Here is a 16,557-nt window from a genome sequence, read left to right as displayed (position 1 = left end):
GCTTAAAAATACTCTAAAGCTTAGATTGAAACGCTCTGCATGAATTTATAAGAGTTCCAACTGATTTTTAAAGTCTGGTGGGTATTTAATATTGACTTATAAGACATAGCAGGATCTCTGGTTGTAAGAAGAATACTTCCACAAATTTTCAAAGTGGATTTTTATCTATTCTTGTTGGATAATATGGATATAACCTTTTAAACTTGTTTTTATTTTTTCTTTGCCTTCTTTTTATTTGTAGCTGGAATATTTTTTGACATGGTTTAAATATTTTCTGGCTTGGGATTGCTTTTTTTATGCATCCTTCATTCTTCATTCTTTTTTGTTTTGCCAAATAGGGGAACTTTTTCCTATTATTTTTAATACATTGATAAATTGATTTATGATGATTTTATTGCTATGTATGATTTTATTGTATTGTACTTATATGTTGTGAGCCGCTCTGAGCCTGCTTGTGCGGGAAGGGCGGGATATAAATAAAAGGTATTATTATTATTATTATTATTATTTGCCTTTCCTTTTGGGAGTGCCTGGTTTGTTTGGATTATTGGCTTAATTTTTAATTCTGGATTTCACTCTTGGATTACAAATAGGGCATTCAGCCCTGGATTACAAATTTACACCTTGAGAGACCGTGGAAGCTCAACGTTAAATTAACTAGGTCAACAACTTTTAAAGAAAATTTGTATAAGATGTGTTATAGATGGTACTTGATGCCACAGAAATTGTGTAAGATTTATATTAACATGTCTAACAAATCTTGGAAATGCACTAAGCAGGTTGGTTCTTTTTACCATATGTGGTAGACATGTGAGACAGTGAAGGGCTATTGGAAAATGGTGCATGAAATATTACAGAAGATTATGAAGACACAGATCCAATTTAAACCAGAACTATTTTTATTGAACATGTTTCCTGAGGACTATTCCAAAGAAATGAGACATTTGTTTGCACATTTTAACACAGCAGCCAGGATTCTCTTGGCACAGAGATAGAAATCTCAGGAAATTCCCAAAATGGACTTGCTGGGGAAAATTCTGGAAACAGCAGAGCTGGACTTTCTATCCCAGCTATTGGCTGGGAGATCTAAAGAAGAAGCAAGAAAATACTGGATGAAATTTTATGCCTGGTTAGATACTCAAGACTCTTAAGATTCTCTGGTGTGAACTTACTTCTCCTTTTTTCCTGTATTTTATATTACAAAATTGCCTTTACTGGAATTGTCAAAACTAATAGATAACTTTAACAAAGATTTATAGTATAACATTTTAAAATGTTGATGATGTTTAATATAGACATAATAATATGGGACAATTTATGTAAAGAAAGTATTGTAGATGTAAGCTTGTATTTTTTGAAAATATTTTTATGCAGAATAAGGTCAAAATGCATTGTGCTCTCTATTCCCCCTATCGCCTACCCTTACTCTTTCTGAAAATAATAAAACTCTTTAAAATTGGAATGAACTAGCACAATAACTTGCAGCTGAATCTTTATATTCTAGTATAAAATATGGAAGTGAACACTCTGCCTCTGATCTAGAATGGATCATTCAAACAAACCTGGTTTTCCAGATTAGAGTCATCCTCTCTCAACCATTACCCCAAACTGAAATGGATTCTCCCCGATCAGGCAGCACACCTATGAATACCAGATAACATCTCTATGCCCTGTTTATTGACCCTCCAAGTTAACTATTTGGCTGCTGTTTGTAACAGGACATTAGACTACATGGATCACTAGGCCAATTCCTCAGAGCTCATTTTATGTTCTTATGTTCATTTGGGTTCCTACCCTTTGGCTTGTGTCCCCTGACCAAGCTGAAGTTTTAAAAGGTTTCTGAAACAGGAAAAGAAAGCCAGTCTTCAGAAAAGATGTTAAACAGCTGGTTAAGTTGTTCTTCTAACTCTCTCATCATTCCTTCTATTAGTGAAGTTCATTCTTAAATGGATATCAATAGGACAGCAAAACAGGAACGAGATTACAAGATATGTAGAAATACATGACATTGTAAAGTCATTTGGCCAATGTTTCACTGCCCTTTATTAGTGTTAGTGATAAAGGAACATATCTCACTATATTGCCTTTGATAAGTGAAATCCATGTTCTGTTGCTACATCTTATTCATTCATCTCAAGCCTTTTACATGTTATATCTGACCCCCCTCTAATTGTGGCTGGCAAACCTGTCTAAGACTATGCCTTCGCTATCGGAAATAACTATAAGGGCAACTTTGAACTGTGGTTTGAATGTTTCTTTCATTCTCTCCATAGGAATAATTTAAAACTAAATAAAAAATGTAAAACTACAAGCTTAAATTGAAATAATTTAAAACTGCAAGTTATTATCCCCTTCATTTGAATATGGGCTTTGAACTACATTCACTCTTTTGAGTAGGGAAAGAATTGCCTTGGGACACAAAACTTTTTTTTGCTGGCTAGGAATAGAAAAGAGATAACAAAAAAGAAAGAACAATAACCTAAGACATTTATTTATTATTTCACATTTATATCCCACCCTTCCAAAGATGGGCTCAAGGCAGGTAACATCAAGAATAAAACAAATACATGGGTTCTAAATATTGCCAATAATACCAATTAGAATTCAGATGGCGACCATTTCACAACCTCATCCCTGGCTGAGCAGATGGAAACAAATGATGGTCACAGATCATCCGATAGAGCTCATGGATGAACCAATATACAGTAATATATGGCAAGGAGACCACATTGATACTTGGTGATGCCCACCACATCAACAGAAGGCCTGACAGAACAGCTTTGTTTTACAGGCTCTGTGGAATTGCAGTAGACCAGGGGTGGCCAAACTGAGGCTTGGGAGCCACATGTGACTCTTGAAGCCCCCACCTCCCCGGTGGTCAGCTTGGAGAAGGCATTTTTCTCTTTAAAACACTTATTCAAGCTAAGCCAGCTGGTGGCTTGGAGAATGCATTCAAAGTTAAAGTTGTTTTCTTTCCTCCTCTCTCTCCCTATCTATAATCATTCCTCCCTTCCTTCCTCTGACATATATCTCCTGTGGCTCTCAAACACCTGTTGTTTATTCTATTTATTCTATTTTTTATTTATTATTAGATTTATATTCCACCCTCCCCACCAGGGCAGGCTCAGGGCAGTTATGTGGCTCTTACGTTATGCAGGTATGGTCACCGCTGCAATATACTCTGCAGGGCCCTGATCTCCAGTGGTAGCTTGTTCCACCAGGCAAGGGACAGGACCAAAATGGCCCTGGCCCTAGTTGAGGTTAAGTGGACATCCTTTGGGCCTGGGAAAACCAGACGATGCTGCTCAGCAGAGCGTAAAACTCCCCAGGGGGTATATGGGGAGAGGCGGTCCCTCAGATATGCTGGTCCCAGGCTGTTAAAGGCTTTAAAGGTTAACACCAATACCTTGAAATGGATCCAGTACCCAACTGGCAACGTGCAATTGGCAGAGCACTGGCTGAATATGGCCCATAAAGGCATCACTGTCAGCAAACATGTTGTCACATTTTCCAGCAGCTGGAGTTTCTGGGTCAGGTTCAAGGACAAACCATGTAGAACAAGTTAGTAATAGCTTTATGATAACCAAATAAAATGGGGGGCGTGGCGTCAGTGCGAATGGCAGTGGACGTGTGAGGCTTCGGCTCCCGACCCAATCTCCCCACCCTCCCTCACTGACACAGGTTACCACATTGAGTTTCTCCTCAGATTATGGGAAAATTGTCCCACAAGAAAAGTAAGCCTGTTTCTGCCAGCGCTCAGCTCCTCGAATCTTTTTTTGATCCAAGCTCCCGATTAAATAGCTCCCTGTCAAGGCCGGTCGGCCCACTCAATATGGCGGACGAAACTGCCAGCCAACCTCCCACCTCAGATCTTCTCACAACGAGAGAGTTCTGCAGCACCCTGAGTTCTTTTCAATCGGACATGCTTGAAAACATAACCACCATCCTTAAGCCGATCACAGAACAACTCAACACTATGCAGCTCACCCTGCAAGAAGTCACAGCTACTGCTAATTCGGCGCTAGAGACAGGCCTTGCTAATCAGGATGACGTCCGCCATCTTCAAGCTCACCAACGCTGGGCCACTGACAAAATCTTGTCCTTAGACAATAAAGCACGAGAACGGCACATCAAACTGAGAGGCTTTGATGAGCATGAGGAAGGATCATCGAACCTAGCTGGATTCATAGTGTCTTGGCTATCAACTGCTCTTCATTTAGAAGATGGCATTGCCCCACACATCATTCGTGCATACCGGTTGGGCTCGGCTTTCTCCCCCCGTTCCCGTGGCTCTCGAGATGTCATTATAGAATTAGCAGACCTCCGTGTCAAAAAGAAGATCTTAGATACTGCCAGAAACCAAAGCGGTTTAGCATTCAAGGACAAACGAATTCTAGCCTTTCCTGACCTCTCTGCAGAAACTCTGCAGAATAGATACCTACTTAAACCAATTGCCCAAAAGCTGGCTGCAGCGGACATCCGCTACAAGTGGTTGCCATCTGGCAGGCTCATAGTCCACCACCAAGGGAAAACTTGGACTGTCGAAGACCCTGATGCTGGTCTATACCTACTGCAATCACTTAACTTAGATGCCCCGATGGAGCTGGATCGCAAGTCACAGAAGCGCAAATGGACCTTTACATCACCACCTAAGGATCGCAAAATCTCAGTTCGTACTCCTGAGCTAGCTCGGGATCCAGATCCCATGCAAGTTCTGCAACCTACGACTTCTTCATAAACCTGTGTCACTCTATCACCCTTTCTTGAAGAAAGGTGCTATAGGCTTTATGATATCGGAGGGAGGGGGGGAGGGCAACACGGGGCCGCACTCCCCAGCTCCCAGTAATGATGGGGATGTGCAGTGGCTGGGTACGAGGTCCCCTGTCCCAGGTAGTTTCCTGGGACCCACAGGTTTTCCCTGTTTGTTTGTTTCTAGTTTTATTGTTCAGCTTATCTGGGAATGGGTCTGCTCCTTCACGGGCACCTCTGCAAATTGCCTATCATTACAATTTGCCCGCGGGGGGAGCAGTAAAGGGGGTTGGGGGTAGGGGTAGGGTAATGGATTGCATTTGCTGTCATTATCCCTTTTCAGTTACAAAACGTTCTGGTTACAGTTGGTTTTGCTGTTCAAGTGTGCCATCTACTGGACAACAAGGGAAATGGCAGAGTTTTATACTGTCGTGTGTCATATTCTCTTGTTCTCCCTCTAGTTTTTTATGGTCAGGCATGACGTTATCACCACTGGATTGTCTTACAGATAGTCTATCCTTGCTTCAGTGCTTTATAAATTTCTCTCTTGGGTTATGGGACTCTCCGCTCTCAGACCTGTTACAATCCTGTTGGTCTGGTCTGACAGACTGGCATAAGATATCGCAGCACTTGGGTCCGGCTTCCATAACTTCACACCTCTCAGTGCTCCATCTTACTGATGCTACAAACGTACTCCTTTATATTACTCTACATGTATTCATATGTGCAGGGCTTTACACTACACCTTTCCACTATAGCCTCTGTATTTTGCCTCCTCATTATTTCTTTCTTGCTTTTAGCCCCCAAGGAAGGGCTTTCCGCACCATCTGCCCATTTAGACTTTAATGGCTCCAGACCTGAAAATTCTCTCGCTAAACTGCAGGGGGCTCAATAGCAAAATTAAATCCAGACGTATCCTCTCAAGTCTAAGACGGGAGGCTCTAGATATTGTCTTTTTGCAAGAGACCCACTTGAGAAATGATATTAACCTCATGTTCCACTCCCCTTATTTTCCCATGACGTTCACTGCCCCAGGCTCATCTCATGCCCGGGGAATTGCTACTTTACTTTCGCATTCTCTCCAATTCTCTTGTCAGGCTTTGGAAGGAGATGACGGTGGTAGATACCTATTTGTGAAGGGCAAACTCAATGAGGAACCTATAACCCTAGCTGCCTTATATGCGCCCAATTCAGGACAATTAGACTTCATCAGTGAGGTTATGTCTAAATTAAAAGTCTTCCAGGAAGGCCCTCTAATTATCGGTGCTGATCTTAACTTCCTCATGGACACCCAACTAGATAGAAAATCAAACTGCACATCATCTCGCCGTCCCCCTAATCGACTCTCTTCACCTACGGGCCTGCAAAAAATCATGATAGACATGGGGCTTACAGATGCCTGGAGATTCCTCCACCAGAACGAGCGGGATTTTACCTACTTTTCCTCACAACACCAAACTCACACGCGCATTGATTTTATCCTTCTTTCCAACTCTCTTTGCAATGCCCTTATAGATGCATCTATAGAATCAAAACTTTGGTCTGACCATGCCCCAGTTCTCTGTTCCCTTAAGTCAATGGAACAATATGACCGTAGTTTCTCCTGGAGACTAGACAATCACCTCCTATTAGATAAAGAATTCTCGGGTCAAATTGAATGTGAAATCAAAGAATTCTTTAGGCATAATCTGTCTGGTGACCTCCCTCTCCAAATGATCTGGGACGCGTGCAAAGCTGTCTTACGGGGCAAGATCATAGCATTAGCGGCTGCGTGAAAAAAGAAAAGGCATCACTTCATTAGCACCCTAACTGCCACAATCAGAGACCTTGAGCTTCAACACAAGCGGATGTGCAACAAGAAAATTTACCTCCAATTGCAAGAAGAAAGGAAATGGCTAGAAGCTTTGGAAACACATGGAATTAAGCGCAACCTACTATTCACTAAGCAGGCTTATTGTTATAGAGGCCATAAATTCCAAAGGCTCTTGGCTTGGAAAGCCAAGCGTCAAGCTGCTAACGTAAATGTGAAGGGTATTAGAGACCGTAGTGGTACTTTATGCACTTCCTCTAAATCCATTTTGAAAGTCTTTAAGCAATTTTACTCCTCCTTATACCAATCTCAAAACCCATCCTCAGATTTGATCTCAACCTTCTTTCAATCTATTGACTCCCTCCCCACGATACTAGAATCTCATAGGAGCTTTCTTGACCGTCCCATAGATGAAATGGAACTGGCCGAAGCCATTAAATCTTTATGTACAAACAAATCCTCGGGCCTTGATGGCTTTACCTCCGAATTTTACAAAGCCCATGGCCTCTCACTTTCTCCATATTTATTGTCTCTTTTTAATCATATCCTAGATACTGGTCTTACTCCCCAGTCATGGAGCCTTGCCAAGATAATTGTTTTGCACAAAAAGGGAAGGAATGAACTGGACCCTAGATCTTATCGACCGATATCCCTCCTAAATACGGACTACAAGCTTTTTGCTAGCATCTTAACTAAAAGGTTAAATAGCTTCATAGCAAGTTATATTGCTCCAGATCAGTCAGGTTTCATCCCTAGTCATGACCTAACTGACGTCACCCAAAAAACGTTGAACTTAATTCATCACTGCAAATCTAAGGCCATCTGTGATGCTTGCATATTATCTATAGACATAGAGAAAGCCTTCGACTCAGTTGAGCCTAGGTATCTCCACTCTCTACACGAAAGAATGAACTTTGGTCCCAAATTTTGCAATCTTATAGATTCTCTTTATCTCTCCCCTTCTGCCCTGTTACGAATTAATAACCTTAACTCAGATTCCTTTAAATTGTCTAGGTGTACTCGTCAAGGGTGCCCTCTTTCACCTCTCTTATTTGCTCTTGCAATTGAGCCCCTTGCCATTAAAATTAGGGATGACTCTCGAATTTACGGTGTCCCGGTAATGTCTAGAGCTTTTAAGCTAAGCCTTTTTGCGGACGATATAACTCTATACCTCACCAACCCTACCTCATCGCTCCCAGCAATCCACTCTCACCTGTTTGAATTTGCTGCAGCTTCCGGCCTCACTACAAATTTTGAAAAATCCCTTCTGCATCCCATCTCCTTATCTTCTGCTTCCATCGCCTTCATCAGAAAACACTATAACTACAAATGGGTCACAAAATCTTGGAAGCATCTCGGAGTTCACATACCTCTAAATTTTGATACCCTCTCTTCCGTTAACCGGACAGAAATTTCTGACTCTATCGACTCTCTTCTAACCTACTCTGACAAAAAAAATTTCACTCTATTGGAACGGATCTACCTAGTCAAGTCTTTGATCTTGCCTAAGATAGTGTTTTATTTGCGCGCTGTTCCTCTATGTATTCCGGCATCTTTGCTGCATAAATGGCAGACTCAAGTGAATGGATTTGTATGGCAACATCGGAAGCCAAGGCTTAATTTTGCATCTTGCAGGCGATCTACTTCGAGGGGTGGTTTAGCGGTCCCAGATATCTCCAGATATCATGATGCTATCATCCTCTCCACCTTAATTAAATATTACAGGCCTTCCTATGTGGCAGACTGGAAGCTGATTGAAAACTCCTATCTTAAGACCTCTTCTTTTCAGGAAGAGCTCTGGGGCATCTCTAGGCGGGCTAAGTCTTCTTTTTCTTCCAATCCTTTTCTAGCTTCTCTCCTGCAAGTTTGGCGCAAACACTGCAACCTGCTAGCCCCCCCAACTTCCCCCTTAGCCACATTTGTCGGTCAACCCTAGTTTACTCCAGGTTTGAATAAACACTCTTTCACATCATGGAAACAGTTGCGGCTGACCCGCTTTGCTGATGTCCTCTCCAACGGGGTTCTGAAAGATAAAGTGACCTTGGAGGCAAACTCTGAAATTCGACTTCCCTGGTTTGAGTACCTGCAGCTTAAGCATTTATTAGACACTCATCACTTTAGCCCTTCCTTGTGGATTCATCTTGGGGAGTTTGAGAAATATTTGTATAGTGACGAAGCCCCTATTAAGGGATTGATATCGAAAATTTACAAACTGTTACTCCACTCCGTTGACACAAAACCGCACTCCTATCAAGGGGCCTGGCACTGAGATCTGGGTACCGAGCTAACTAAGGAGCAGTGGCAGGTTATTTGGGGCTCCTCCATATATAAAACGAAGGCACTAAATGTGCAACTTCAAGCCATTAAACTGGAGAGCCAGTTTGGTGTAGTGGTTAAGTGTGCGGACTCTTATCTGGGAGAACCGGGTTTGATTCCCCACTCCTCCACTTGCACCTGCTGGCATGGCCTTGGGTCAGCCATAGCTCTGGCAGAGGTTGTCCTTGAAAGGGCAGCTGCTGTGAGAGCCCTCTCCAGCCCCACCCACCTCACAGGGTGTCTGTTGTGGGGGAGGAAGGTAAAGGAGATTGTGAGCCGCTCTGAGACTCTTCGGAGTGGAGGGTGGGATAGAAATCCAATATCATCTTCTTCTTCTTCTCACACACTGGTATATGACTCCAGCACAATTATCACACTCATCCTCTACTTCACCTCTTTGTTTTAAGAATTGCGGCCAGAGAGGCACATTTTCCCACTCCTGGTGGCTCTGCCCTGTCATACAAAGCTTTTGGAGGCTAATTTACCAAGAAGTGCATGCCCTCACCTCATACTCTCCACCATTCACGCCAGAGTACGCTCTTCTGAACCTTGTAGGCGCCTCACGCGCTCCTGACCACACAGAAGAACTAGTTTCACACATGTTTGTAGCAGCTAAATTCGCAATTGCCCTGGTTTGTAAGCAACAAACTCCTCCTTCGAGACAGGCATGGTGGCTGAAATTGTGGGATTATTTTGTTTTAGATAAGCTCACCTATGATTTGGATCCTCGTTGCTCCTCCCAAACCGCTTCCCTAGACTTTATGTGCAAATGGCGTCCCTTTATTGATAAAGTCTCGAAGGACAGCAGGAATCCTAATGACTCATACCATGCTAGTCATGTCAACTAATATTGTAATTAGCCTTTAATAGCTAACGTTGTATGTTTCCATTTTCCTATTTTATATTGGTACATGCTACACATCTGTTGATGTCTCATCACTATTGTACCTTGAACTTTATATTAATAAAGCTTTTCAAAATTAAAAAAAAACCCAAATAAAATATCACAGGGCTCAATACTGGGTCCAATGCTTTTTAACTTGTTCAATAATGATTTGGAGTTGGGAATAAGCTGTGAAGTGGCTAAGTTTGTGGATGACACTAAATTGTTCAGGGTGGTGAGAACCAGGGAGGATTGTGAGGCACTCCAAAGGGAACTGTTGAGACTGGGCAAGTGGGCATCAATGTGGCAAATGAGGTTCAATGTGGCCAAGGGCAAAGTAATGCACATTGGGGCCAAAAATCCTAACGATAAATACATGTTGATGGGGTCCAAACTGGTGAAGACTGACCAAGAAAGATCTTGGAGTCATGTTAGATAACCCACTGAAAGTGTTGAGAGTGTGTGACTGCAATAAAAAAGGCTGACACTATGCGGGGGATTATTAAGAAGGTAACTGAAAATAAATCAGCCAGTATTATAATGCCCTTGTATAAATCGATGGTGCAGTCTCATTCGGAATGCTGTGTACAGGGGTCATTTTGTAGAAAAATAGGTGGTGGAGCTCATCCAGGGATTGTTATGCAGTGGCACATACTATTCAATAGACAAGGAGGTGGAACTCTCAGAAGGAGGTGGAACTCTCAGAAAGGTTCAGAAGCTGCGCTCCTGTGAGCTCCCACTGAACCCGAGGCATGACTGTGTATAATTCTGGTCACCACACCTCAAAAAAAGATTGTAGCATTGGAAAAAGTCCAGAAAAGGGAAACTAGAATGATTAAAGGGTTGGAACACTATCCCTATGAAGAAAGGCTAAAGCACTTGAGGCTCTTTAGCTTAGTGAAACAATGACTGAAAGGTGACATGAGAGAGGTTTACAAGATTATGCATGGAGTACATCTTCACCCAAAGGGTGATTAACACATGGAATTCTCTGTCACAGAAGGTGGTGGCAGCTACAAGCATAGATGGCTTCAAAAGAGGATTGGATAAATATATGGAGCAGAGGTCCATCAGTGGCTATTCGTCACAGGGTAGAAATAGAACTCTCTGTCTGGGGCAAGTGATGCTCTGTATTCTTGGTGATCGGGGAGGCAACAGTGGAAGGGCTTCTAGTGTCCTGGCCCCACAGGTAAACCTCTTGCTGGCACCTGTTTTTTTTACCACTGTTTAGCAGAGTGTTGGACTATATGGGCCATTGGCCTGATCCAACATGGCTTCTCTTTTGTGCAGTTCAGATCATTCAGATCCTCAAGACAGAGTGGAAATGTTGTCAGTCTTTATTAAGCTAGGTCATGCTACTGGGACCTAGAGTCCATGACTGTTGCCCATTTGAAAATATAAAGCCATCAAATGTTCAGATCTGTTCCCAGCATTTCTCAGAAAAAAAGCAGACATTCCATGTAAGGCAGAAAGCAGACATAAAGAAAACTGTGGTAAAGATAAAACCAGGCCTAGTACTTCATATTGATGTTTATTTTTAAGGATTCCTGAATCATGGCAGCTGAAGTGTATAAAAGTAGCAAGAGTGCTATTTTTTCTTTGTTGCTTTAGGCCAAAGCAATGCAATTACATTAAAGTCTTCTTCATCCCAAGATACCTATTTTTCATTTCCCACCAATGATTTCCAGAGTTCTTTGGAAAGAATGAATGGCTGTTAAATCTGGTGTAGATAGGCTCATCCATTAATCCACCTGCTAGTTTAATATTACAAGTATTGGTTTCCTAAAGGAACATGCAACCGATCTGCTTCCCACCTCAAGTACCACTTAGAACATAGCTTTCTGTGTCCCTAAATGTCCTTACAGCCATTGTATACCAAATATTATACCTCCAAATATGCCATGATCTAGGTGGTTCCCATAATCATCACTTTTGGCATTTGTTGTATAGCATATGTGCAAAGACTGATTGAGAAGGGTGGATTTGGATTAAGTAGGTTATACACTGCATTTGAATTTCTTCACATTGAGAAGTGCCATGTGTGTAACTGTCAGCTAAATTTTTGCATTACTTTGGCCAAAGCCTGTTTAACATCCTTGTTTCTCAAGCTGTAGATGATGGGATTCAGCATGGGAGAGACCAAGGCATAGAAGACTGAGGACCTTTTTTCCTGGTCTGCAGCAACGGTTGGAGCGAGGCTGCAAGTAAGTAAAGCTGATGGTGCTATAGAACAATGTGACAACAGTGAGATGTGTAGCACAGGTAGAAAATGCTCGATGTCGTCCCTCAGCTGAGTGCATCCTGAGTACCACCCTAGCAATGTGGATGTAAGAGATCACTATGAAGGCAAAAGGTAGCATGAGAACAATCACACTCAATGCAAAGAGGACAATCTCTACAACATAGGTGTCCAAGCAGGCCAATGGCAGTACTGCTGGCTCCTCACAAAAGAAATGGTTGATCTTGTTGGGTTGATCACCTATCGGATTTTACTAATAATGAATTAATTTAAACTGATTAGAAATTGGATTATTATTGCGTATTTTATGTATTTAAATGCATATAGGATTAATTAATTTATTGATTATTTACTCATGTTAGCACTTTAAATTTTAGGAATTAGGTTTTTAGTACTGTGCTAAGTAAGAATCATCTATTTACTGATCAATTAGGAAAGTTTTTGGTGATCTAGATAATTAGGAATTGAGGATGGGGGTGGGCCGGGGATCTGTGCTGTGCATGTAAATTAGTCAGTTGAACTTAACATAACCATCAATAGAATAGGCTTGGGATGACTGGTCAGGGGATTCCAGTGCTCCTGGGGACGGGAAGATATGACGGTGGGAATGGACGGATATATGAGAGGAGACAGAGACAAAACAGTGCTCGGCCCCCTTCTAGTCTATTTCCCATCCCAACGGTGACAAGTAGGGGGACCAAGAGAAATTGCCCGCATCCGACACTGGTGTTATGCAACGCCAGGTCTATAAATAATAAGATCGAGACCATTAGGGACTTCCTGCTTCGGCAGGATGCAGACCTGGCTTGCGTGACCGAGACCTGGGTTCAAGAGGGAGAGACAATGGCACTCTCCCAGATGACTCCCCCAGGTTACTCGGTCTTCCACCAGTCGCGGATTAGCGGGCGGCGGGGCAGGGGGGCGGTATTCATACAGGAGGCTTACTCCTTCTGGGCCCTCCCGGCCCCAAAGATCGATGGTGTTGAATGTGTCAGCCTTGCGTTGGATGTCGGGGAGAGGTTGGCGATCTGGCTGGTGTACCGTCCGCCTATCGCACCGCCCAGCGCCTTACCATCCCTGATGGAGGCGGTGTCCGGCTGGGCGTTGGAGTACCCGGGGCTTCTGGTCCTGGGCGACTTCAATGTCCACGCCGATGACGCGGCTTCCACTCAGGCGATGGACCTAGTGTCTTCCATGGCGACACTGGGACTCTCCCAATTTGTTACGACTCCCACGCATCAGGCGGGGCACACATTAGATCTGATCTTTGCGGCCGGGATTAAAGTGAACGAAATTGCAACGGAGGCGATACCATGGTCGGATCACTTGGCCCTCAAGGCTCGTATAGAGACGCTACCACAACCCTGTAAGGGCGGAGAGCCTATTTTGGCTCGCCCGCGGAGCCTGATGGACCCGGAACGGTTCCAAACGGCTCTTCGGGATCCTTGGCCCCCTTGTGATTCCCTTGATGCCCTGGTTGATGCCTGGCAAGACCGGCTATCTGGGGCAATCAACGAGATCGCACCCCGACGTCCTCTGCGCCCTCGTTCAAGGCTGGCTCCTTGGTATACCCTGGAGCTACGCCGGTTGAAACAAGGACTCCAACGACTAGAGAGGCAGTGGTGGTGCACTCGTGGCGAAGCGGCGAGAACATCCTACAGAACGTTTATGAGGTCGTATGAGATGGCAGTCAAGGCCGCAAAGAAGAAGTACTTTGCGGCCAAGATTGCGTCTGCAAATTCGCGCCCGGCACAATTGTTTAAAATAATTGGACACTTAACTACACTGCCCCAGGGCAGACCAAACGTTAGAGAATTAGAAATAGGCTGTGAGGCTTTTGCGAAATTTTTTGCAGACAAAATCACGTCGCTCCGCCAGGACCTGCCCATCACCTTAGATACAGTACATGAGCCCGAGGCCCCTTGCCTGTCTTCTGATTTAACTCTGGACCATTTCGACCCGCTCAGCCTGGAGGAAGTTGATGGAATTCTCTCCTCTGCGCGCCCTACAACTTGCGATCTGGACCCATGCCCCTCCTGGCTAATTAAATCCTCCCTGAGGGAGCTTGAATGTCCTTTACGGGACATCATAAATAGATCCCTCTCGGAGGGGCGCTTTCCATCATCCCTGAAAGAGGCTTTGGTCCGACCCTTCTTGAAAAAAAGTACAGCAGATCCAGCCGAATTGGCAAATTACCGACCGGTCTCTAATTTACCGGTTTTAGGTAAAATAATAAAGAGGGCAGTGGCGTTGCAGTTGCAGAGCTTTCTGGATGACGCTTCCATCCTAGACCCTTGCCAGTCCGGCTTTCGCCCGGGCTATGGGACGGAGACAGTACTGGTCGCCCTGGTAGATGATCTCCAACGGCACCTGGATCGGGGCGGTGTGGCGGTGCTGATGTTGTTAGACCTGTCGGCCGCGTTCGACACAGTCGACCATCGGCTACTGACCCGCCGCCTTGCCGATATAGGCGTGAGGGGGTCTGCCTTACAATGGCTCTCCTCCTTCCTCGAGGATCGGGGACAAAGGGTGGCAATTGGTGGCGAGCGGTCCCGGAGGCACACACTGGATTGTGGAGTGCCTCAGGGGGCAGTTCTCTCACCAATGTTATTCAATATCTATATGCGCCCCCTTGCCCAGATGCATGGGATGGAGAAAGTAGAGAAAGAAGTACTTTTCTCCCTTTCTCACAATACAAGAACTCGTGGGCATTCGATGAAATTGCTGAGCAGACAGGTTAAGACGGATAAAAGGAAGTACTTCTTCACCCAAAGGGTGATTAACATGTGGAATTCACTGCCACAGGAGGTGGTGGCGGCCACAAGTATAGCCACCTTCAAGAGGGGTTTAGATAAAAATATGGAGCACAGGTCCATCAGTGGCTATTAGCCACAGTGTATGTGTGTATATAACATTTTTTGCCACTGTGTGACACAGAGTGTTGGACTTGATGGGCCGTTGGCCTGATCCAACATGGCTTCTCTTATGTTCTTATGTTCTTAGATTGCCAGGAGATACGGACTTGGGTGCCGTCAATATGCAGATGACACCCAACTCTATCTGCTGATGGACGGCCGGCCTGACTGCATCCCTGAGAATTTAGACCGGGCCTTGCAGGATATGGCAATGTGGTTGAAGAGGAGCGGGCTGAAGTTGAATCCAGCGAAGACAGAAGTCCTTTGTCTGGGTCGGGGCACCTGGGAAGGGGAAATACCTCTTCTGGTCTTCGACGGGGCGCTGCTGAAAGCGGCGCACCGGGTTAAGAGTCTGGGAGTTCTACTGGAGCCTTCATTATCAATGGAGGCCCAGATTGCAGCCACTGCCAAGTCAGCCTTTTTCCACCTGAGGCGGGCAAGGCAGTTGGCTCCCTTCCTAGAGCGCCAAGATCTGGCAACGGTACTTCACACAACAGTCACCTCGAGACTGGATTACTGTAATGCCCTCTACATGGGGCTGCCTCTGTACCGAACCCGGAAACTGCAGCTGGTGCAGAACGCAGCGGCCAGGCTACTGTTGGGGCTCCCTAAATGGGAGCACATACAGCCTGGACTGCGTGAGCTGCACTGGCTACCAGTTATATACCGGGTTCGTTACAAAGTGCTGGTCATTACCTTTAAAGCCCTATATGGTTGAGGACCTGTCTACCTTAGGGACCGTCTCTCCCCATATGAGCCCCAGAGAGCACTGAGGTCAGCTGGAAAAAACTTGTTGACCACCCCCGGACCAAGAGAGGTGAAGCTGCAATGCACCCGAAATCGGGCCTTCTCCTCTGTAGCCCCGAACTTATGGAACCACCTTCCAGAGGAAATGCGGGCCCTGCGGGACCTTGAACAATTCCGCAGGGCCTGCAAGACTTTCCTCTTCCGACTGGCTTTCGCTGACGAGGAAAGTAATTGCTAATGAGACCGCCATCATAATAAAGAACAAATAGCAATAGCATTAACATTTTTATTAAATTAATTAATTTTAAACCTATTAGAATTTTTAATGTTGAAAGTAACCTGTCTCTGTATAATGGAATGTTACTGTTAGCCGCCCTGAGCCTGCCCTTGCGGGGAGGGCGGGATATAAATAAAATTATCTAATCTATCTAATCTAAACAAAAAGGGAAGCTTGTGGTGATGATGGTCAGTATTGCAGCACTGACAAAGCCCCCAACCCAGCAGGCCCCTGCCATCTGCATACATACCTGCATTCTCATAAGAGTGGGGTAACGCAGAGGTTGGCAGATGGCCAAAAAGCGGTCATATGCCATAAGAGCTAGGATAAAGCATTCAGTCATCCCACAGGATAGGGTCAGGTTGAGTTGGGCAATGCATTTGTTGAAAGAGATTGACTTCGTCCCAGAGGCCAAGTGGATAAGCATTTGTGGGATGATGATCAGGGTGAAGACTATGTCCAACAAAGAGAGATTCCCAATGAAAAAGTACATGCCTGTGTGGAGGCAGGACTCAACCCAAACCAAGAAGATGATCAGGCTGTTTCCAAGGACAATGACCAGAGAAAGGGCCAGCACGATTGCCAGGAGAAAAAGCTGTAATGTGCGGTGACTGGTGAAGC

At 44.5% G+C, this 16,557-nt stretch overlaps 1 protein-coding gene across 1 annotated transcript; it reads right to left on the bottom strand.

The window, feature by feature from the left end:
- Positions 1-11,808: 11,808 nt before the first annotated feature.
- LOC132583555 (olfactory receptor 2T35-like) lies at positions 11,809-16,252 on the bottom strand. The gene is given in 3 exon segments (XM_060255180.1): positions 11,809-11,940; positions 11,942-12,237; positions 16,099-16,252. Coding segments are annotated over 3 exon segments (582 nt in total).
- Between the last annotated feature and the right edge of the window lie 305 nt (positions 16,253-16,557).

The sequence above is a fragment of the Heteronotia binoei genome, chromosome 15, assembly GCF_032191835.1.
Source record: "Heteronotia binoei isolate CCM8104 ecotype False Entrance Well chromosome 15, APGP_CSIRO_Hbin_v1, whole genome shotgun sequence".
Lineage (NCBI taxonomy): Eukaryota > Metazoa > Chordata > Lepidosauria > Squamata > Gekkonidae > Heteronotia > Heteronotia binoei.
The sequence above is the reverse complement of the archived record's forward strand: the minus strand, read 5'-3'. Positions and strand labels throughout refer to the sequence as shown.